This window comes from Necator americanus, chromosome IV (genome assembly GCF_031761385.1).
Source record: "Necator americanus strain Aroian chromosome IV, whole genome shotgun sequence".
NCBI lineage: Eukaryota > Metazoa > Nematoda > Chromadorea > Rhabditida > Ancylostomatidae > Necator > Necator americanus.
The window spans coordinates 18,368,308-18,391,678 of NC_087374.1; the positions used below are offsets into that span (position 1 = coordinate 18,368,308).

At 41.9% G+C, this 23,371-nt stretch overlaps 1 protein-coding gene across 2 annotated transcripts; it reads left to right on the plus strand.

The window, feature by feature from the left end:
- Positions 1 to 498: 498 nt before the first annotated feature.
- Positions 499 to 22,032, plus strand: RB195_001792 (uncharacterized protein; the record flags this gene model as incomplete). Of its 2 annotated transcripts, XM_064198737.1 has the most annotated exons (19): positions 5,786 to 5,821; positions 7,208 to 7,321; positions 7,779 to 7,927; positions 12,980 to 13,105; positions 13,169 to 13,246; positions 13,350 to 13,523; positions 15,516 to 15,645; positions 16,343 to 16,462; positions 16,569 to 16,676; positions 17,898 to 18,023; positions 18,752 to 18,811; positions 19,294 to 19,437; positions 19,928 to 20,044; positions 20,141 to 20,183; positions 20,244 to 20,317; positions 21,096 to 21,319; positions 21,378 to 21,438; positions 21,768 to 21,847; positions 21,957 to 22,032. In XM_064198737.1, the coding sequence occupies 19 exons, from the start codon at positions 5,786 to 5,788 to the stop codon at positions 22,030 to 22,032; spliced, it is 2,040 nt and encodes a 679-aa protein (XP_064054618.1). The 2 variants fall into 2 exon arrangements, with proteins under 2 accessions (XP_064054617.1, XP_064054618.1); XM_064198736.1 differs by lacking the exons at positions 5,786 to 5,821; positions 12,980 to 13,105; positions 15,516 to 15,645; ... (10 more) ...; positions 21,768 to 21,847; positions 21,957 to 22,032 and adding exons at positions 499 to 554; positions 1,734 to 1,892; positions 4,615 to 4,714; positions 5,010 to 5,234; positions 13,630 to 13,873.
- Between the last annotated feature and the right edge of the window lie 1,339 nt (positions 22,033 to 23,371).

Consider the following 23,371-nt stretch of genomic DNA (forward strand, 5'->3'; position numbering starts at 1 on the left):
GTTCAAAAAAGAAAAGAAAAGGCTAGAGAAAAACCGCCAGACGAACCATGGGCACTATCATTGCCTCCCATTCAATGACTTTTTTCTGGATTTTCATGCATTCTGGACAGGACGCGAGTTTTGAGCATAATTCATGCGATGAGTGACAGATGGAGCAGTTTCAGTTTCAATTTGAATATTTGAAGTTCATGACATTCACTTTGAATTCGTATCTTTATAAAATAGCTTCCTGTCTCCGTGGTCACGTACTCGCTCGCTTACGTTTCTACTCAAATATGTGTGTATCCAGTGAACCACCATGTCTCATGTGAAGTGAGCCACCGGTGCTGCATGTGGCTTCGAATTTACTATAAGCAACTCGCTATTTCGTTATTTGCAGCATAGAATATGCTGCTGGAGAACACCTAATGACGAAGCATACATTTCTTGCCACTATTATTTTTCTGCTGATTTCGGCGATACATTGCTATTCCACATGTCCGCCACGGTGCCAGTGTTATGAGGACCCTGACGGGCGTTCGCAGTCAATGCATCTTATCTGCAAGTGGGACGAGGTGAGTCTAGATTAACCTTCATATTCGCTTGAAAATTTCCAGTTCCATGCTTGCCTCTGCTTAGTCCCATAAGAGCGAGATTACGTACGCTATCATAAAAAATATTTATTCTTTTCAAAAGAGTTGCAAGCTTCTCACAGATGGAATACTGCATAAATTGAGAAGCTAATTGGTGCTGATTCATAAATCCACGTCGCTGGAAAGAAATGAACACCAGATGCGCATAATCTTTTTTTCTAGCCAAGAAAAACTTGGCTAGAATAAACATAATCTATGTAAGGCAGGCCGCTGTTTTTTCCTACCAGGCAAAAGGAAATGAAAGTGCTAACATCTTTCTTTTTGACATTGACAATGATACATGTACGGAAATTCCAGCTTTAAGAGACGCTCAAACTTAGAAAAGCAGACAACTCACGCAGAACATAAAGCAAAACTCACCACCATCTATCTTTGATGTGAGATCTTTACTCTCTCTATGGACAACGTTCACAAAGCAAAGAAAATATACCAAATAAAATAAATGAGTGAAGAACCTAGTAATAAATATATATCAAGAGCATGAATAAAATAGAAAAAATCGTTAATAAACAAAGATGATTGGACGTCATACTTCTTCTGTTGTCTGACACACTTTCGAGCAACACGTTATGATCAGTTTGATCAAAGTTATGACAATCTTCTCTATTCTCCGCGCTAGCTGAGGCTCGAGAACGTCTGCTACCAAATAAGGGACTTATAATAGCTATAATAATAATAGCTATCTCTCTAACAAACAAAGAAACTGTAGGAAATGGTTGTGATGGTAAAAACGATTAAAAAGAAGTAAAAGAGTGTCAGAAGAGCAAACTTCTTTTAAAAAAGTTCTCGAGGCGAGTCACAGTGTAGACTGCGGCCGCCCTGTAACCTTTCAGTCTGATTGCATTCGATCAGTCTTGTTATTTGTTGACATCCTCAACCTCACACCTTCATTTAGCTCTATTACTGGACTTGTCACAAAGTCATCGACAAGAAATTCTCCAAAGTATCTTCCGGGAATCCATCTCTTTCTCTTTCTTCGTTTAGAATTTATTGTGCTACGAAATCTCTAGAACTTCTCCACTCCATAAATCCCTACTTTATTTTGCGAGGATTAATGTAGTTCATACGATGCGTATACCCATGATACATCTTATATTTCAGACTGATTTATTCTCGATCAAGAACCGGGCAATTTCTTCGTCTTCTTGTGATTTCCGAGAAAAAAAAAATGATCTCAGTTGAAATGAAAGCTAGTGTGAACAGTGCTCTAAAGTTTGGTTACGAAAAAAAATCCTGGTTTAACGCGGCTTGGGCGGATAGGTTGTGTCTAGACTGATTCCGGCCACACAAAATTTTCCCGTTATCCAGACATGATCACACGAGGTTGAATAGAGTCACTTCAAAGAGTTATTGAGTATTTGCGTATCCACGATAGGTCCGTGTAATACAGTCACCCGACAACGGAACACAGAAAGAAAGTTGTGGGTTTTTGATCGGACTGTTTGCTTGCTCACTGGACGCTGAGAAAATACCACAAGATCAGTAATGTTCTTCCGAACACGGAGCCAACGCCTTCTATACACACATTTGTCATGGATTTAGCCGACAGATTTCATGCCGGTACGAATGACCATTCATCTTTCTTTAGGAAACGCTTAAATTGCCCCCTAACCACCACTTTTCCACAGATAATTATTGCTATGAGGGCGTGTCGACGTTTGTCCCTGGAAAGTCATCGGTGTTCACGCGACCGACGAGAAATTCGTGCGAATCGGCACGCTATGCTGCACAAATCGACCATAACTATGCAAAATCTCGCTTCGATGCGATGCTGTGAAGAGAGTTGCGGATTTGGGGGAAAATGTCGATATCGTGCGACACTTTCCAGACATGACATATCTTCGCGTTGCAGGGAGATGGGTGACATAACGGCGTGGCGTGGAACAATAAGGGCTCGGTCGTCGTTGTTGCCATTAGAAATGAGACAAGAAGCTTTTCTTGCCTTGAATTTGACTTGAAAATTTTTCTCTTGGAAGTAGCTGATAGAAGTCAGCTACTGATGGAATAGCGAAGAAGTTTTCTCTGCAGCTTCGAAAGAACACACAGGACGAGAAAGTGTAGGCTTTTGTGTGAATTCTATAGAATAGAACTCTTATTCGAGACAAACTTTAGGAATTTTTTTTTTGCAAAAACACCTTATCTCTCTATCTTAAGTTTTTGATTGCATCCCGTTAACTCGGTTCCTATTTTTTTTTTCGAAATGCAAAAATAATAATACATCGAAAGTATGGCGTTAACATTGACGAAATTCTGCGCAGGAACGAATCGAAAACCTCCTCAAGATAAATAAAAACTTCCACCCAAATGAATTGTATTTCCTAATTCTAATGGATTTAATCTTGACAGCAACCGCCTGAACCCTCCTGACCTAAACCCCGTTTTCAACTTCTGCAAAGTATTGTTTATTCTTCCAAATTTTCTGCAACAAATTCTGTGTAACGTGTCGCTGTTCTGTAGTGCACGCTGAATAAATCCGACTGGTATCGTATTCAATTCTACAAGGTGGTTCTGAGCAGATCAGTTTTGCAAATGGGATTACGCAGCTCGTACTTTCATAGTGTGATGGCTCGAAGAGGTCATGCTTGGCAACAAAATGATGTACAGCTTTAGCTAAACCTGTCCCTTTAAATGCAGAATATTAATATATTGAACCATCATTCTTTAGTACTCTTTTTCCATAAAAAGATGGCTCAAAAAGATATTATACGTGGATGAGACAACACTGAACTATCGACTTGGATCATTACTACTCTGGTTGCGGGGAATTCGAATGTCTGGCAACCCGAAAAATTTGTGAGAGCAGTTTCGGAATAAGGTCATCGTTAACAAGGATTTTTCTTTGCACAAGAAATATTTTTGGGTGATGAAGTGCCGTGGTTTTGGTGAATATGTAACATTAGGGCAGGATACCGTGCGCCAGGCCAGATCTGCTCTCTGGCTCTAAGTGCCCGTTAGCGCTACTGTCGTATCACGTGAGCTGAATCCTACGAATGTTTCGATAGTCAGGCAAATTTGCGCAACACTAGTAGCAGGACCGGATAATCAATCTGCCTGTGGTGCACATCCTGCTCCGGTCTTTCTTCAGAGCCAGTGAGCAAAATAGTTTGGTTATTTTTCTGTACCTCCACATTTCATTCGCCTCAGCCACGAGATTGATATTTCTTCCTTGTCGATTAAATCTGCGATCACCTTTGAGTAGATAAGGCTATCACCAGTGCAATCAATCAGAGGCAAATCAAAAAAAAAACTCCTTGGATTGTCTTCCTTGCGATTCAATTTTACAGCAGATCTAGAAGTGAAAAACCAATGCCGTCTGGCTGTGAAACAATAGTTACAGACATTATGATACGGTATCAGGTCGAGATAAATCACAAATGTTAGTAACGTGACGATCTTACTCATCGGCCAGAAAGTTGAGGAAAACTTCTGGAATTTCATCTGAACCGCTAGCTCTCAAGACCAAACCTTTCACTTAACTATGTATGCAGATTAACTGAAACCGCTTATGGAGAGTATCCTTTAATGGTAACTATTTATCACTGGCACGAAACAAATGTTTGAGCAAAATATCACAAAATTAGTTACCACAGTAAGAAAAAATGCAACTGAAACTTTTCATGGGTAATCCAAACTCGAGCCATTTCACTCTTCATTTCTTCTGTTTTCCAACAACGCAATATCTACATCCCAAATTTGCTGTAGAGTTAATTATTTCAGTAGCTGACAGTGGTGGACGAAGTTTGTAGTCGAGCTTTGAGACAGCTTCGCCAGCACATTCCCCAGAGGGCATGCCCCGAATAGCCGCATTTTTGCGACCCGATCTCGCTTTAAGATTACACTTATGTCTCGACTCATAAACATATGATTGGGTGTTTTTTCTAGATTCTAGTTCTAGAATCTTCGAGACTCTAGATTATACGTGTAATTTTACATTAAATCGATTTGTTTATATTTAGTTTTTTTTGAATCCATATATTCTTAGCAGCGGCATTCCAACTTCTTCAATCAAAACGGCAGTAGGCATTTTGATCCGAAGAATATCCGCCCTTTTCGCTTGTAAATACGATGACGGGAAAGGAGGAGTGGGCAGGGGCGCAGGTCGGGTGGTTCGTGGATTTTTGTCAACCACAACCGCTCTTTTTCATTCCAATACAAACACTAGCACTTATTCAAGTAATTGTACGCCAAAAACTCCAAGGCTTTCAAAATGGGAGTAATTTCCTTTAAAAGACCGGTAGAAATATGTAGAAATTTGGTAGTAATATGTCAAAAGGATTAGAGCAATCTACAGGGTAAAAAATTCCCTTCGAACCCATCAAATGAGTGTTGTAGCTCATCACAAAGCACACAAAAACCTAACTGAGAGTACAATTTCAGTTGCGAGGGGCGCGAGCCTTGATAGCGGCCATCTGCTCCTTTGCCATCAGTCATGGATCAGCTTCGAGAACATTGTCCAGTGAAATTCACACACAGCGGGGGCGGCCTGGATTTGATTGGACAGTGCTGTTCCGATTTAGTGAGAAATGCCACGGATTCAGCAACGAAATTGAGAATGGAATCAAGTCGTGGATGAATGAAGAGAAAAGAAGACGGGAGATTGATGTCTGTATGACAATAATAGTGCATTTATTGTGAATTTGAACATAAGATCTCAATAGTTGCGGTCCAACTATTCTTCGCCGTCAACAACGAGACACAAAAAACCTCGGAAAATCTCACCATGACACAAACTTAATGTCTATACATAGAACTGAAACTGGCGGCGCTCTTATCACTTTTGAATCAATACTATATTGCTCAAATGTAAACATAAATTCAATCGAATTAGTGGATTTCCAGCGTATTTTCCAACATAATTATTCTGACCAAGGCTATGTTCAAAAGGTGAGGAGGCCCGGCCTCCTGGTTTGAATCCGTGTACAGCAATTCCATGAGCCACTGTGTCGGAGAGGTCTGAACGAAGGTCTCTAGCATTGATTCGTCTCGAGAATTCAAAGTGAAGTAAAATTACAACAAAAACTAGTAAACTACCGCATTGGAAACTAAGTGACGAAAACAGAGTGAGAGTCAGAAGTTCGGCGAGATAGGAAAGGATAGAAACCGTAGGCAAAAGTACTTGTCCGTGTAGCACGGCTGCTTTCGATTGGAGCAGGATGAAGAGTGGAGAAGACAAATGTCAGACCAAGAAGGTGCATCTCATTTTTTAGTTGGGTTTCTGTGTGCGTTGTGGCCAGTCGGATGAACACAAAATCACAGCCGCCTTACTGTTTGCATTTACATGTTCGTAGGTTTGAAAGCTTTTACACTTTCATGATTTTCAATTGTTGCCCATTCGAATCTGCTGCAGCCCTTTCGAAAAAGGAGAAAGAGAAAAGTGGCACATCAATTATTGAGATAGATGCGTTTCCCAAGCAGTGACTGCGGATTTTCGCTGGACAAAGCACTAACGCCAATGGGACAAAACAATACGTGCTGTAGCGAATATAAACAACACAAGCAAAACAGAGGGGACTACAAGGGATGCCGCGAAGAGCTGATATGATACAGGAATGGTGCAGCATAGAAGCAGTAGTTTTCCGCTGCGTCTGGAGCGGTTGTTAGTACGAAATCGCGCAGCGTCAACTAAGTTTTTCTCTTACTAACTTAACTAAGCTCTTCATCTCTCTATTACCTCATTCTATTAACTGGTACCAGAACTGTCAGCTTGGCTTAGGACGGCAGTGCTGGTTCGAAATATCGCCTGACCATTGCGTTACTCCCATACCTGTTCATAAACCGTTAAGATTCTGAGTTGAAGTGAAGTGTGAACTCATTGGTGAATTATAGAAAAAAAACTGATGAAAGTTAAACACTAAGTTTTATCATATGTCGGAACGAAAATTTGGAACGAAAAATGCGGAGTCTACGTGCGATCCTGTGCTGAGGTTGTGTAAGATTTGACAAAGAAAGCTTCCAAATTCTTTTTTCTTATTAAAATTTCCTGCATACAGCTACAGTGTCATTTCACATACTAACGGGGCAGAAACACCAGAACTCTGTAAATTCAATGAAGTCTTAGCTTTAATTGACAAAAGGTAAAATGCTTGCAAAAGCGCTTGCGTGCAAAATGCAAAGATGCTTGAGGTCCTGCTATCCTCATCGAGGAAAACTGAATGACAAATACGACTCCAACTTTTTGTGGTAGTTCATCTAGATATCAGTACCGATAGAGAGAACATTCGTCCAAAATTGTCGGAGCACTTCACTTTTTTTCAAATCGAATTCCGATTGAGATTGATATTTATCACTCCTGTAAAGGCATTAAGCGAGCTCAGCATATCGCTGGGTTTGGCGAGACTAAAAAAATCTGTCTTTACTGCCTCACCACATTTACCAATCCAGATCATTCCAAACTGAAGGAATCATGGGTGCCATCTAAGCGTCATTTTCAGCCAAACTTTTGAGTTGAAATTACCAAGAGAAGAAAATGATTACTTAAAAAAACAACGTAAACGCTGTTAACGAAAGGTAAAAAAAACTGTTTGAATCACCTAAAACGTTCTCCCAAAATAAAATGTGTTCGTAAAACATTTCAGCTGAACACCACAAATCTCGACTCGTTGAAAAGACCCGAAATTGTTCGAACTCTTACTATTCGATGCCCACATTTCTCCAAGAAAAAAAGTACTCCAGCAGCTGGTTTATTCAGGGTGAGTTCGTGCTCATATTCGTATTCCTTTTGTATACGTAAGATTCGTTTAAACCCGTAACACCTCTCAATGCGTTAAGGGTTTGCAAAACCTAGACAGACTCGAGATTGACCGCTGCATTCTGTCCAGCCTACCCGGAGCATTATTCTCGGTTAGTTTCTATTCCATGCTCTGTACTTTGAGTTTGCAAAGATTTCTTAACAACGACGCGAAGCTATTGACTTTGCCTTTTTCATCGCTACAAGGGCCAATTCGCGTGCTATAGCCGTATTATCGCGCGTGCGTTTTCCATGAAGCGTCTTGATTGCATCCAGCGGACATTCAAACCATCTACAACAACAACACTCTACATCAGGCCTCCAATCAGAGGACAAGGACAAACTTTGGAAGAAAGAGGAGGAACCAGAAAAATTCTTCCAGTGAAATTCTTGAAGCAAGTAACTTCTAAGCTATTTAGGGATTGCACAAACTCTACTCACTTATCATCAAAAACGCCCGATTACCCACGATTCCAAACGATTTGTTCGCACATACGCCAAACTTGATGACACTGGATATGTCAGGGAATGAACTGCGCATCGAACCGTACTCGCTGAAGTCGCTGAGGTCAGTGTTCGAATTACAGTAATGCGTTTATTGTGCGCTAAAGTGGTGATAGTCATGTAATAATCATATTCTCGAGGAGAAAAACAAAAAACTCATGGGCGGGTATCTACGGTATTTACTGTATGGTCGATAGTTCGAAACCGCTCCAAAGCACTTCGTCTCTCCGTGGTCAATAAATTGGTGGCAGGACTTGATACATCGGCCCCCCCAGACAAGTCACTCTCTAAGCTACACACGCACACATTCAGAAACCTCGAACGATTCTGAATTGAAGTCGAACGCGTTGCGCATCCCTGGTGGATTGGTTTCAGGCAACTTGTACCTTTTCTTTACGTTTTAGAAGAAACTATCTCGTTAGCAGTGAACGACTTCCCAAGGGGATTTCTTTAACTATATTCGCTTACGAATATAAATCAACCAAGAAACAGAAAAGCAACATATCTATAAAGACGCATCGCGAGTTATCCCACACGTAACGTATGCTTATTATATCACCTTCTATGACCTATACACAGCCCCATTAAAGCATCGAAAATCAGTGTAGAGGCGAGCTCAGCGAGTATTCCCTCCCAACAGTGCTTCAGGCCATCATGGATGACCCTGTTATGTGACATATCAATGAAGCTTATTGTCTATGAAAATGCTGCATTATTTTTAAGGTGTTTTGACGGTTGTCTGAACATCATACCTAACTCAAAATAGACCAGACATGTCATATGTAAACAGGTGCAGATTTCCATGGAACTTTGCACATGTCTGTGAATGCAGGCTTCCCCCAATAATTTCATGGATGCACGCTCGTTTGTCATTTGAATGTTTTGTGACCATCGAGAGAAGGCAAAGTGACGAGAAATAACAGTGCAGAATTCTCATGAATATGGAGAACGTCCGATTAGAAAGAGAACCCTAACAATTCCTCTTTTTATCAGGGATTGGAGATTTTGCTGCAAGCTCCTGATCTCATCAGGGCGAGTGTAGTGCAGTCGGAAAGAGGTTCCGTTGTCTGCTCGATCGACCAGAAGTTCGAATCCGCTTAAAGCAAACCAAACCTTTCATCCTTGTGAGGTAGACAAATTGGAACTAGTGTTGTCCGGGAGGATAAAAACACCGACTTGACTCATCGGGTGGCCCCGACTGATTAACGCCAGACACTCTATCCTTTATCCTTAGCTCTTTTCGCGGAATCCTGATTAGTTTTTTCTTCATTTTTCTTGTTACGAGAGCGCTTTCATTTCCTTCTCTCCTGTAAAATAGAGTAAATCGCACAATCATTGTATGTTACTCATCTAAGATTGGCACAATAAGTAACATTTCTTCCAAGCGGAGTGGTGAATTAGTTTCCTGCCAACCATTCTTAAATTGCTGTAATCACGCGGAAACATACCAGCCACTTTTATGGGGAATGAGTGTTTAGTATTTGTGGAGCAATTAATCTCAGATGAAATCCCAGCATATAAAAGCTCGCAGACTAGTGTTTCGTTTCAGCATAGGAGTTTGTTGTTGCCTACTCCCTCTAATCTTCTATCCCCGTCGTAGGAGAGGACTTCGAATCCCGTTCCTTACTTATGTGAGGCGGGATACTCTTAGCATCACTGTTTCAATTGTGCGTTCAATGACACACAATGCTTTTTCTTTCTACTTGCTTTTCAAGTGCAGAGGCTTCTGAAGCACAAGTGAAAGTAAGAAGTACAGAGATGTTAAAGAAGATTGGGCTGTTCTTGGTCATGTTCTTGACATCCTAAATGCTCTTATATACTCCAAAAGCTGGTCGTTTCCTCATGTCCAGCTCGGAGGTGAATTGGTTCTTCATGTTCATTTCTCGACCGCGATAAACGCAGATGGTGCATTCGGATATGTTCCTTCAGTTGAGTGTGAATGGAGTCTCAAAGACCCATCTGTTTCTCATGATCGTCTTTTGCAGATTCAGCTGAAAACCAGTGCATCCATGCGTCCGGTCGAATTGGACCAGCATTCTTTCCGCCTTGTTGATGCTAGATGTTATCAGAACGATGTCATTAGCAGAGCGCAGACGGTGTAGCTGTTGACTATCAACCTTCACTCCATGTCGTCCTCTTCCAACTTTCGCGTCGCGATCTCGAGAGGGATCATAATAATTGTAATTGAAATTGTCTCACCCTGTCGGACCTCCTCTTCACGTCGAAGATGATATTTTTGTAGAATGGCAAAATTCTGGTCGTGAAGTTACTGCACAACTCTTGAAGTACCCTTATGTACCAAATAGGAACGCTTTAGTTGTCCCACGCTTCCATGACCGCTTCCGTCTCAACTGAGTCAAAGAACTTCCTTATGTCGATAATCATCTTGTACTCTCGCGATACTTTGAAAGAGCGTGAATATGGTCAATCGTGGCTCGCATGGCTTTCCTTCATCTAACAGTTCTTCAATCCTGCTAAGGATCACTCTTGTAAAGAGTTCGTAAATGACGGATAATAAGCAAATTGGGCGATAGTTGCTTATGTCATGTGGATCTCCTTTCTTATACACGGGGTCGTTGGACTTCCACGGTTTAGGCACCTTTCGTAGTGCAAGGTAACGTGTGAAAAGTCTCGCCAGAGTCTTGTCAAGTACTGACGAAATGTTTTTCAGAAGTTCTTGTCTTATTCTGTGGGGCCGAAAGTCGTGCGATTTCCTATCGACATGATAGCATGTCGTTCTCCACATGGGAAAACCTCTAGAATAGCATTTCTTTCTTACTTCAATTGGTGAGGAGGCAAGCTGACATGACTCTGAGAAATCAGAGTAGACGTGGTTGACGGTTTTCTCCATTCCCTTTTTCTATGCAATGGCTCTTCCCTTGAGTTCCAGAGAGCAGTCATCTTCTTCTTGCGATTGCCGAACTCTCGACGGGTACAGCGAATGTTTTTTTCCAACCTTTGCAGCTTCAGCCACACGGCTCTTCTCTCTTCAAGGTTTTCCTTGATCTCGGCTAGTGAAATATCAGCTCTAGAGTTTCCGGAGAAAAGCGTCTCTCGGTGGTGTAAAAACTTCAACCCTTCCTCATGCAGTCATGAAGGTGTTCAACGAGCCGATCGTATTCTTAGTCGATGTTGTCCATTGCGGAATCTTCCCAAAAGCCAGCTAGCGTAGCGAAGAGATCCTAGTTAATGATAGTTCTGGGACTTCGCTCTCTGAACTTGGCGGCTTTCTCTTCTCTTCGTGCGAAGGAAAATCTTCCTCGGTGGAGGCGATAGTCCGATCCCGCATAGAACTTTGGTACAACAGCGACCTCCGTCAGGCAGAACTTTTTGCTGACGATTATGTGATCAATCTCATCGTGTGTCTATGTTGTACCTTTGGGTGACTCCACATCCAGCGTAGAGAGGAGAGCTTCTGGAATTGCGAGTTCCCATGAGCAGCCTTAGTCGTCATGATGAATTCGGAGATCCTTCCCCTCTGTTCATTCTATTGATGCCGTAGGCCCCCAAGTTCTAGGGTCCTGATGTTTCTCAGGCGTTCTTCTCGGGGTTTCTTTTTTTGGCGTTGAAGTCACCAACAACCACAACAACGACCTTGTAGAAGGTATTATCTTCTCTTCAGAATTTCCCTGGGTCCATATAGAAAGACTTGACTCTTTCTTCTTTGTAGCTTGATGTTGGAGCGTAAGTCGTAAGTTACTTGAAAGAGTCGATGCTCTTTGCCATACTCGTGCTGACGAGGACACCAACTACATCAATTCCGCTGCTGTCGCGTGTAAGAGCGGTTCTTCCCCAGTTCCATACACTGAGGGGGTGACATCGTCTCATCTCGAACATTTCGATGACGTCGTAGTTGATCTTCCTGGCTTGCATCATCAGATCTTCGATGACCGCTTCCGATGCAAGCGTACGTGCGTTATAAGTACAGATCGCCGTCCAAGTCCTTTTCCGTTTTGGTAGGTTAGATGACTCCTAAAACCCCACCCTTCCTGGCGCTACCGTACTAGGCTTTCCTCCGGAGTCAGAACCCTCTTTCTAATTGTTGTGGCATATTTAAAATTTCAGAACCCACGAGCAGGTTTCGCATTGTGGGAGGACGTTGCATCCTCCCAGATTAGACATATTGGGGTTATTTGTTGGAGGTGACTCCAAACCGACTCCCCACCCTGCACTTCTCATTCAGCTGATTGCAGTCTTTTGGACGTGCGGGATAGAAGAATGTCACGAGTCAGTCCGGCCACAACAGAGACAAGGGGTCCATCGTCTGAATCCACCTGCATCTCAGGGCCTGAGAACGCACCACGAAGCCTCTAGAGAAGCTTAATAGCTGCATGTTTTTAGATTAAGTGGAAAGAAATACAGTAGTAAGTGGGTAGCATCCAGCCGTGACAGTGCCATTGAATACAATCAAGCCCTTATCGAAAAATAACACTCATTAGCTTCTAAAAGCATTTACTAAAGTAGCAAAATTTTGCAAATTTTGCCTTCACTTCCTATCTTACCTCTTTCGTTATGTAGCAGAAAGTACCATTTTCACAAGCAAAGTTTTTTTTACTAACTAGATGAAAGATTTCTAATAGGGTTCCATGTTTAAACAAATAGAACATCCCTCTTTCACTTTCACAAAATCTTTTTCAGTTAAAAAAAATCACACATGTAGTAGAATGAATCAAAGTGATGTGAAGCACGGGGAAGTTGCGTAGCGTGCTGCTTTTGAAGCAGCGCAGTGGAGTTGCGGTCGGAGTGGGACCATTGCAAACAGCAGCGGTAAGTGGTGCTACCAAGAGTCCCTACTACCAAGAGACAAAGTGATTCTAACACCGCTGTGCTCCTCCGCGCGGCTTCCAGAGCATCCGCTCACGCAACTGCACTGAACTTCATGTGGTTTTTACTCGACTATACATGCATCCCTCACATACAAACAACTGAAACGTCCTCGAATTCCCATGCATGTGCTGAGAGAAAGTGTTCCCCCTTCCAAAAAATGTTGATCGGGAGGACTCCCAATTCTTTTTCACTCTCACCAAATCGCCCCAAAAACCACAAATAGTGCATGCATTACATGAGTCACGTCAAGAGTACACTAAAACAGCAAACCACATTCGCTCTCTTACAGTAATTTGATTCACTTGGATTTGAGCAATAATTCGATCAACTTTCTCGCCAACACGCTGATTTCGTTAACGAAGTTAAATGTACTGACAATGGATCACAATAAACTCACGAACGTCGATTTTCGCAGGTACTCCCGCTAGCTCAGACTGACTTCATTGGATAAAATAATATCAGCACTCTAACTTTCTAGACTACCGGAAGAACTATCGGACTTGTCGCTTCGCCATAATTTTATAACAACCCTCCATTATGCGCCTCCAAGCGTCAGGTGAGTGATTTTTTTGTGGCAACACAAACGCAAACACACACGAATTGCAGCCTTAAAAAATAACGGTATTGAACTGGCAACTCGACAGTTATCGATTTCTCAGAAATCTTCGCCGAATCGATCTGTCAGGAAATATGCTAGAGTTCATTTCCGGAAGTGGCTCCGTGAATATGCTTCCAGCTGGCTTGAAACAAGCTGATCTTTCCAACAACCGTATTAGTTTCGTTCAAGATGGTGCCCTATCGCTTATGGAGAAGTTGGCTCTTCTAGATTTGAAGTACGTTGGATCATTATTTGAAAGTCGTCATTTTTTTATTTCCATAATAATTACTCAGTTTCTGACAATAACTAAGCGATGATATTGTTAAATAGCCTCCACCTAGGGTCTTCCTGCGTTCATGCGCAGTAGCATTCCAAGTGCCACAAATGTGTGCGTATAGTCGTACATACTTGCCCGACTGCGTTACTGTAATGCTTCCACAACAGTTCACACATCCTCTCAGTCCCCACTCTCCACCTCTGTCTCAATCGAAACCATATCGCAGTTGTCCAGGCATAGGAGTTACTACCGAAAGGGGACCCTCGCTAACAGCACTTACCGCTGGAGATAGCGATGGTCCCACCTAGATCTCAACCGCTTCACCGCGCCGCTTCGATCGGACCTCTTTACGCACACAACTGCAATCATGTATCATATATCGTGTATCATGTCGTTTTGAGCCCAACTATACTTCTTCAATCCGTAGAATTAGGAGCAATTCTGAACAAGCTATATGTTCTTAGCACATAGATCTGAACAACTAGACCTGACAGTTCATTTTCCAAGGCACAACTGAGGAGGTAAAATGTAGTTGGGGGCCACTCTGACGCACCCAAATCGAACTGTATCTGGAGTGACTATTTGAAGAGAATCGTGGCGGGAACTTCGACTGTGCCAGTACTGCACCTGCACTCAGAGCGCGAAAAAGTAGGTCATGGATTACAATTGAGCAGCTGAGTCAGTCGGGGCCCTAAGACCTAAGCTACAGTCTTAGAGTCTCACAACATATAGGTTGAAGCTACTAAGAAAAAGGAAGACAGAGCTGGAACTACTACTGTTTTAACTTCACCAAATCTTCCGAAGAAGGGGAAAAATGTAGTTGTGGGGCCACTCAGTGGCACCCCTACTTCTCAACGATCTGTCTTAGTTTTTTCTCTTAGTAACTTTAGTTTACATGTCATAGATCCTCTAAAACTAATGTAGGTCTTAGGGCCCCGACTGATTTAGTTATTTACTTCCAGAAACAAGAGCGCCACTGAGTGGTCATCCCCAACTAACGTTTTACTCCGAACAAGCTTACGAGAAATAAATAGCTAAGTCATATCATGTGTTACTTCCAAAAAAAAAAGAACCGCAAACGACTTCCATAGCAATTCACGATCATTAAGCATACATGCAACAACTTTATCCACACATTTCTGTCTTGTATTTTAGGCCTAAGTTGGTGCCCTAAAAAGGCCCGTTAGGTTAGCCTTTATGAAGTCTACATTCGTCTGCTTCGCGACTTTAACTGGACTTCACCAGTTGGGGCAAAGTCGCTCCTTCCACGGCAATCCACGATCAGCGGGCCATCCGCCGACTTCTCCTTCTACTTAGATGCAAGTTCCGGCCAAGTGATAATCAGCAATCTGAGTTGACTCATGAGAAGAGCCAGCAAGTTAAAGGCACCCACTAAGCAAATGGAATGATTTAACGACGAGAATGGTTGACGTTCTATGAACGTCTTTGTGCCTGTTGTGCTCCAATACCTTCTTCGCGCTTTGAGTGCAGGTACAGTACTGGCATAGTGAAAGTTCCCTCCACGAATCGCCTCCAATAATCGCACGAAATACAGTAGGAAAGCAGATTCGATTTGGGTACGTCAAGGTGCCCGAACTACATTTTACCCGAACTTAGGAGCGAAAGTTGTTTGTAAGAAGCTCGTGAAGCAAAATAATGAAACAGCACAATTCTGAGCTTAAGGGCTAAGAGCCTCATAAAAAAAAATCACTCGAACGAGGCTGTGTGGTGAGACAGCTGTTATGATCGAGGTGGGGCCGAAGGGGCACTGCAGCGAAGGATGCTGGTGGTAAGGGTCCCACCACGGTCCTAGTAGCTACGATTCACCGCGCTTCGAGCTCAGCCTCTACGCAATCTCACTGCGTTTCATGTCCTTTTGCTACAATTTGCTGCGGTTTTCCTGTACTCAATGCTTAAAGTTTCATCTCATCATCACTACGTATTTTAAAGAGGGAATCAACTGACCGAGCTGAAAGAAACAACAATGGCCGGCCCTAGAACTCGGCTTCGTCTATTCTTGGAGGGCAACCCACTGAAGTGTCATTGCGGACTCCGCTGGCTTTTGCATGCCAAATCCAAAGTTGGTTGTTTTATCTATACTCGAATTAGATACAAAAAGTAATAATGGCTGGTGAGCGATCATGGAATGGATAGTACCTGAACTGTATACTGGTATACATCAAGCGATCGCGTGTTTTGCTCTGGTTGTGCGAATGAATAACGAATGTTGAATTCCTGGTTTTGGTCTCATATGTAGTCCGCGACGAAATTCTGTGTATGTCTCCCCACATTATGTGGTCCTGAATTCTGAGACTAGTATATCCGCAACAACCAGAATCGCAATGCGTACAGTGTTCGTCTCACGCGAACTGAAGGAAGAAGTGTCGTGGCGTTAGTGAATTCGCCTGCGACGCTGCAACGCGTTCTACTTCAATTCAGAATCGTTCGAGGTCTTTTGAACGCGTATTCTGGGGGAGTTAGAAAGAAGGGATAGTTGGACTCCAGGCATGTACAAGACAAGACAAACATACTTATAAATATATATTTGTACACTTACATTGTACTTACAAATTACTATATATTTGTACACTCTTGTTTATGGCATCCTCTAGGATTCGAACGCGTTTTTAAGTCTAGTTAAAATCATTGAAAATCATGAAAACATGCGATGCTTGGGGACGCGATCAAAATAGGTTGGATATTTCATTTGCTATTTTGTGGCTAAAGGAATACATCTATATGTTCCCTATGTCTTTTTCTAGATATCATAGCTTCAGACATCACCCGTTGTTCTTGATTTACCAAGGCTCTCTTGTTCCTTATTATTGGATGAAAATCAGCGACTGAATCTAACAATCGCGGACCAGCTAAATCAACTCATCTGCAAGTACGAACGTGTGGGTTCATTTATCATTTCCTTTTTTCTGCTGTATTCTTGATATTTGTCTTAGCAGAAAGTGAGCTGCAATCAACGACATTCTATTTAAAACGTTGAGTTTTCAGTTCTGTCCAGAATCTTGTTCCTGCTGCGAAGAGGTGAAGTGTTCTTGTAGAAGTGAATGCCCGCAACAATGTCAGTGCTACCGATCCAGCAACATGGAGAGACTAAGAGTAAGTTAACTGAATGTCAGAAGAAGAATAATTTGCAGAATCAGAGTGACGAGTTTCTTCCGCATTTGTTATGCAATGGAACGCTGGTAGCGCAGGGTGGTCGGAAATTACTAGCGTACGCTTGCTAACTTACCTGACTTAGTCGACAGACTGGTATTTTCGCCTGATGCGATTGTCCGCATCCGCTCCTAGTGTCCCTGCACGTACCTCTTCTACCTACGGCAAGTGCTCGCGCGGAACCGTCCATTCGTCGCTTTTCGATATCTCCGGATGCGCTTCTGTCTGTTTCTCTGCGCGAGTGTACTTGGGCCCCTCACTCGACAATACCCGACAGCTCATCGTGACGAATCGTGGAGATGTGGACGAAGATTTCTTGCTCTCTCTAGGCGTTTGACCTCTTTGGATCAAGCTTTTGCAAAATTGTGATGATTTTATGACAATAAACTTCATTTTTATTTTATAACAATATAACTTGTGAACCTAATAGCTCGAACGTGGAGAACGTAAAGAGCATATACCCAAATGCTAGACTGCATTTAGTACAAGCATGGCCACGGTGGGCAAGTAGCAATCAAACTCGTAAGCGTCGCGGACCCTAGGGAGGTACTAAAAGCCTCTATTCATGGAAAACAAGCATTTTATCCATTTCTTATTGTATAGACTTTCAGCATTAACTGTTTGGGTACAAAACAAAGTACAAAGTACATGAGATATTCGGGGCGGACACCACAGCAACATTTATACAGTCCTTCAGACCCTGCACAACAGAATCCACGGTGTACTGCAAGTAGCTCACATCAGATTTGGTAATTTTCTTCATCAATTCATTCTACAATTCTTCATCTTGTTGGATCTGCCGGAGGCACAACAGAATGCGACACAGCAGTCTAGTTTTGATAGTACTGTATGCATTAAGGGTGTCCTAGTTCAGTAATCATTCAGACGATGAAAATATCATTGAGCAGCCACCGTTCTTCGAAGGAAACAAGCGACTACCGAGATGGTGAAGATTAGGGTTTAGTCAAGGCACATCTCTGTTAACTATCTTGGGTGTTGTGCTGAAATAGCCCTAGAAGTTCCAAAAGCGAAGCTGAATTTGAAAGGAGTTTTAAGTCAACAATACGAACAGGAATATCAGTCCGTGTGGGATTCACTGCTAGTGTTCGGCTCTTTTCGCTTTTTCTCTATCATTTGAACAATTTTTGAAACATTACTGTTTAGAATGCACAAAATATCGCGATATGTGAAAAACTGCGATTCGACCACCTGTCTGCACTCCCCGAGTCCATTACTGAGCTACGCATCGACACAGCCGACTGGAACCAATGGGATGTTGGAAAACTTCAGGTACTCTCGCGCCAAATCGATCTGAAGCGATGTGCTGCAATTGCGTAGGCCGCCCAAGGTGGGACCCTCGCTAGCCGCAACTGTACTGCAAAGACAACTAGGGGCCTGTCAGGTCAATTCAGGAGCAGCTGCCCACACAATTGCGCCAGATCGTTCATAGGCGATTCATATCTTAGGTTCGGTTGTATGTGTTTGAGTTAAATCACTTTTCTCACTACATTAAAGGCATCACCCCACGAATCTGAGGTGGTGCAGATTTCAGGTGGAGTATTCGTATACAGGAGACTACGGAGAGGGGGGTGATTCCGTCCATTTCTTCCTAATTTCCGTAAAAAACGGTCCGGAAGATACGGCTTCATTCGTTTTGGCGCGCCATTTTGTACAAGGGGTTTCGATTGGAGCGCGCCAGTCTTGTGCGGCGCCGCATCTTCCGGGCCGTATTTTAAGGCAATTAGCAAGAAATGGACGGAATCACCTCCCTCTCCGTAGTCTCCCATCCCGTATACGAATACTCCACCTAAAATCTGCTCCACCTCAGATTCGTGGGGTGATGCCTTTAAAAAGTAGGTTCTTCACAGAGTAACTCTTTTGTTGTGATTGGAAAAATCGCATCGTATTAAGTTCCAAAAATACAATTGGTATTAGCAATACAAATGTATTAGGTCTTGGTCACGTTTTTGCTTCTTACTTTCGAAAAGAGTTCAATTCGCATCAGTTATCTTTTACAGAATTTGCGAATGCTTTCTACGTTACGGCTGTTGAATACGCCGATCACTGATGATGAAGTCGTACGTTAATTTTTGTCTCGTCTTCCCTCCAAATATTGTATGTATTCCAAATCAATATGCGCCACGAACGATTTGCCTCGATGCCACATTTTCTCAGAAATTGAGAGTGCATGTGGTCTGCTACAAATGGTCTGAGTACAAGTAAAATAGAAACAAAACAGTGACTTTACCCGCAAAAAAACTTTCACTTCACTTGTAATCACAGTGTTTTTGTCTAAATGTCAGCAATCGGTTTGACAGTTATAGTGATGAGAAGATGGTCATTCCTGAGTATTAAATTTTACCGTATGCTGTTAGAAAGGATCGGAAATTAGAGAGTGAGGAGAATTTAGTTACTAGAATCTAATTTTTATAAGCCTCATGATAGAAAACGGTTTGGCTGAAACCAAAATGGAGAGCTTAATCCCACATTTCCTAATCTAGTCACAAATCTTGTTGTGTGGTTAGTCGTATAGTCTTACAGTACATTATGTTTTGTTTAGAACACTCTTTCATCTCTGAAATCACTAACGCACCTTCAACTTTCCTCAACTTCAATCACGAAAGTGCCGTCGCAGATGGGACACCTTTCACAGTTGCTGCTTGCTGGTAACCCGCTGTTACAGTTATCTGCCGAGAATCTCAAGGTGTACCCTTTCTGTCATTTCAAATTAATCTTGAATTTGTTTGTGTTAAAAGAGTTTCGGGTGAGTCAAGATTTACAATGGTTTCTCTCTCATGTAAGCAAAGTCGTTGTCGGGAAACTTGTGCGGTTACGGCTTCCGTTAATTATCAAGAGAAAAGGGTTTGGTACAGTACTTGTTTAAACGACTCTGCAAAAATTGGTCACTGGCACGTATTTTCTACACACGTTTCGTTGCTATGCGGATCCAAATGTGCAACGCTGTCAGTGAAGTACCAACGATTTGATATCAAGTGGAAACTCGCAGAGTTTGCGAAGTTGTTTTTGCCAAATTTAAAATCGGAAAATATTTATTATTTCATTGGAAAATCTCCTTCACAAGTCAGAAATGAAATCAAAACCTAAGTAGTCCAGAACAAAGCGTAGTGTAAGCGTAAAAGTGTTTTCTGCATAAATTCGATAATGCATAGTTTCTTTTTTTTTCTCATTTAAAGGTACTCGACCAAGTAAAGAAAGTTTCTTTGGGTGGCAACTACACACATTTCACCTGCGATTGCAACTCACCCAGTCCACTTCAGTTGTGGTTAAGAGAGAAGAGAAATAGAGACAAAGTAATCATTTGAATTGTATACATTTCTGTGTGCATATCTTTTTTTAATTTTCTGTTTCCGGTGGAAGATATGGAGTCGATTATGTGCTACATACAGTCGTTTGGCACAGTTACGGTTTTATCCACGTTACCAACAAATGGTCCGAACGTTTTTAAATTTGTACGCATATAAACGGTTTATCGCAAAGTTTGTCATATAGATTCGCTCTGCCATGAAGAAACGATAGATACGACTCAGTGGATTGAGTTCGTTACGAATATTGAACGAAATGGGGTAGGTTTCTACGGTAGCTAATTTTATTGACGCAGTGCATTTGTAGTTCGCTTAATTTGAAGCTGAACTACCGCTAGTAGTAGTCAGTTATGACGTATATTCGGGGAATAATGTCGCTTGATTATTTGATTCGGACTTACCTTACTCATTTATAAGGCTCTCTAGTGACTTCTGAGTGATTGAACTTCCCTTACTCACTAGGGTTTGTAATGGAAAAATGCTGCAGTGTACCGTTCATAATAAAACCTCCAAAATTAGCAAATGCATTATGTGCTCACTGTTTCTTTCGAAAATCTAGGGGTAAAAGCTTTGAAATTCCGCGAACATAATTAGCAGCAACATAATTGTTTCGTCACGTTTAGTCTCTAGAAATATCGCTCAAACATCTTTTTTCAACCTAACGATCTCCCAGTAATCTTTCCCCTTAGCATTTGCTTTCATTTCTGAAAATAGCAGCTTGTGCTAAGAGAAGTCGAAGGAAGTAAAACAAGCGAGAGAGAAAGGAAGAAGATGAGAACCTTTTCTAGACTTTCGACATGCACTGAGAACATGTGTTATCAAATAAAGGCGTTCACAAGAATTCGCTAACTATGAAGACGAACAGCGTCCTTGAACCGTGCTTTGAACACACACTCACCTTGAGATGATGTAAAGTTGAAGTCGTTGATATTCAAAACAGGCGTATAGTTCGATGGTGGCTTCCCCATATTTTGTTTATTTATATTTTATTTGACCATTGTTTACACGACGTTACAAATTGAACAGTATTTTTTTTAAGAAACGGAGTGATTCTACAAAGAAGGCGATCACGACTCGATCGTATGAGGAAACTCTTCGTCCAGACTCTATCATCGATGTTAACGACCGAAATTCCAATGAGATGTCGCCTTCCTCTCCTGTTCCAGATCAACCATTATCTTCTTCGCAAATAGCCTATCGATCGCGCTCCTTGACCGGACGATATGTTACGTCAACAGTGTCCTCAACGAATTCAACAACACAGTAAATTATCTTGTTTTTTTTTGTTTAAAACTTAGATATTGATTATTCCAAATCTTAGACTGACCATCACGACTCCGAGGCAGAGAAGGAAATATCAGAGAGACAACAATCCAGATAAGGTTAGGAAGAGACTGTACAGTCGGAATAAAACCATTTGAAGCTTGGTGGAATTTCGTAAGCTGCTGCGCTCGAATTGGGACCTTCCAATTGGACTGTAGAGATTAGGAAAGATCCCATTCCGAACGAAGTCGCCTACACAGCTACGTAAGATTTCGCATAGTTGGCGAAGATTACGGAGCAAGATTACTGCAGCATTCGAAAACTTGCGAATTTTACCCTTCGAAAATGTTCCCTGCTTGAGTTCACGTTTGTTTCCTTGTGCCGGTGGTTGTAAAATGACAGAGGTAGAAGAGACGCCGAGAAAAATACCTAAAACACCTATTTCTAGTTCCTCAACGCTTTGATCTTCGTCTTGTTTGCTTGCGTCCTGATACTGGTGGTTGCTATAGCGTTTACATTGTATTTCAGGTAGGTATGAATACAAAATCAGTATCCTAGTGACGCTATTAGTGCACACTACAATCCCTAATACAATCTATCCTTTACAATTAGTCCATCCATTTCTTTAAAACTTCAGATTCATTCGCATCGATAGCTCACGGAAACCTCAAAAACGACTTCCAGAAGCGATGCCACTTAACGTATCGGCTTAGCCGTATTGGACCGTTATGATCGTGAAGCTGTCCAAAGAATGGAGGGCTTGTGGCAAACGAGTGATCATCATTGTTGCTCTCGAGCACAGCAAACGCTAATGATCTCCCAGAGATAGTAGTGGCCTTGATCTGCCTTGCTCTGAAGCAAGATATTCTGTACACATATTGTTTTTTTTTTTACCTTGTGTAATGTGTTACTATATTTGCACTTTTGTCTTTCCTCATAAGTTTTCTAAACTCTTTTGATCTTGTTCCTGGAAGTATTGAAGTGAGATTTACTCGTTCACCACAATTGTTCTGATGCTGTAGGCGGAGCCGTTCCTAGTCGCCACTCCTCTTCTTATTCCTTTCTGGTCATAACCCTATAACAGTCACGGCTTGCCTTTTTCAAACCGATTGAACGTCCTGTTACTGATAAATGAAAGTCATCTTATTCTACCATCTGTTAGATTAGATTTTTCAAAGAGTAGCACTGAGAACAAAGGCTAAGCGACTTAAGCCTAAAATTCTCATGGTTTTTGCTACTAGCTATGTTTTTCTTAGAGTTTTTACTGCTGCTGTTTACTTCATTTTAGTGCTAATGTTTTCTCAAACTTAAATGTAAGACAAAAAAGACAGAAAAGTCTGGGTCACATCCGTGAATATCATAATGTTAGTGTCCTCCTCTTATTTGAACTATATGTACTATGCTACGCTCTAGAAAGTAGATTACATATATATTTGGATACTTGGTATACTTGGAAAAGAGCACTGCACACAGCTCTTTCTCTCTCTCTCTCACCTCTCCTCTGCTCATCATCCTCTCTCTCTGAACCGCATTTGAGAGTTTAATTTTTTTTTATTCCTTAATATTTCCCTAATCACTAATGCAACTACTGCAACCCAAATAGCAACTATTGTTATTAGAAAATGAGAGGAAACAGTGGAAATAATGAAGTCAAGGCTCGACACTGCTCATTTGATACGCTTCAACAATTTTTTCACCTTCCTGTTCATCATTAGTAGCCGCTGCCATGGGTTTTCTGTCAACGCCTCGCGACGTATTGGCGCTGATATTGGTGGGTATAATCCACATATTGGCAGGCACCTACCTCCTTGTCTTCCAGCTTCTTTTAATTGGTTTGTCTAGTGGTGCCTGTAATGATAATCTTGTTTTCTTCCTCGGTAAAAATTTACAATATAGTTGCTATTTGTCCCAAATAGCAACTATTGCATCTCTTCGTTCCGATCTTCTCTGCTGAAAAAGAAAAGAGACAGAGGTAACCCGGTATGTCCCATTCTCTTTTTCGAAGTCCCAGAGCGAATATTTCCACTGCGATAGAGCTAATGCTTGCGATCG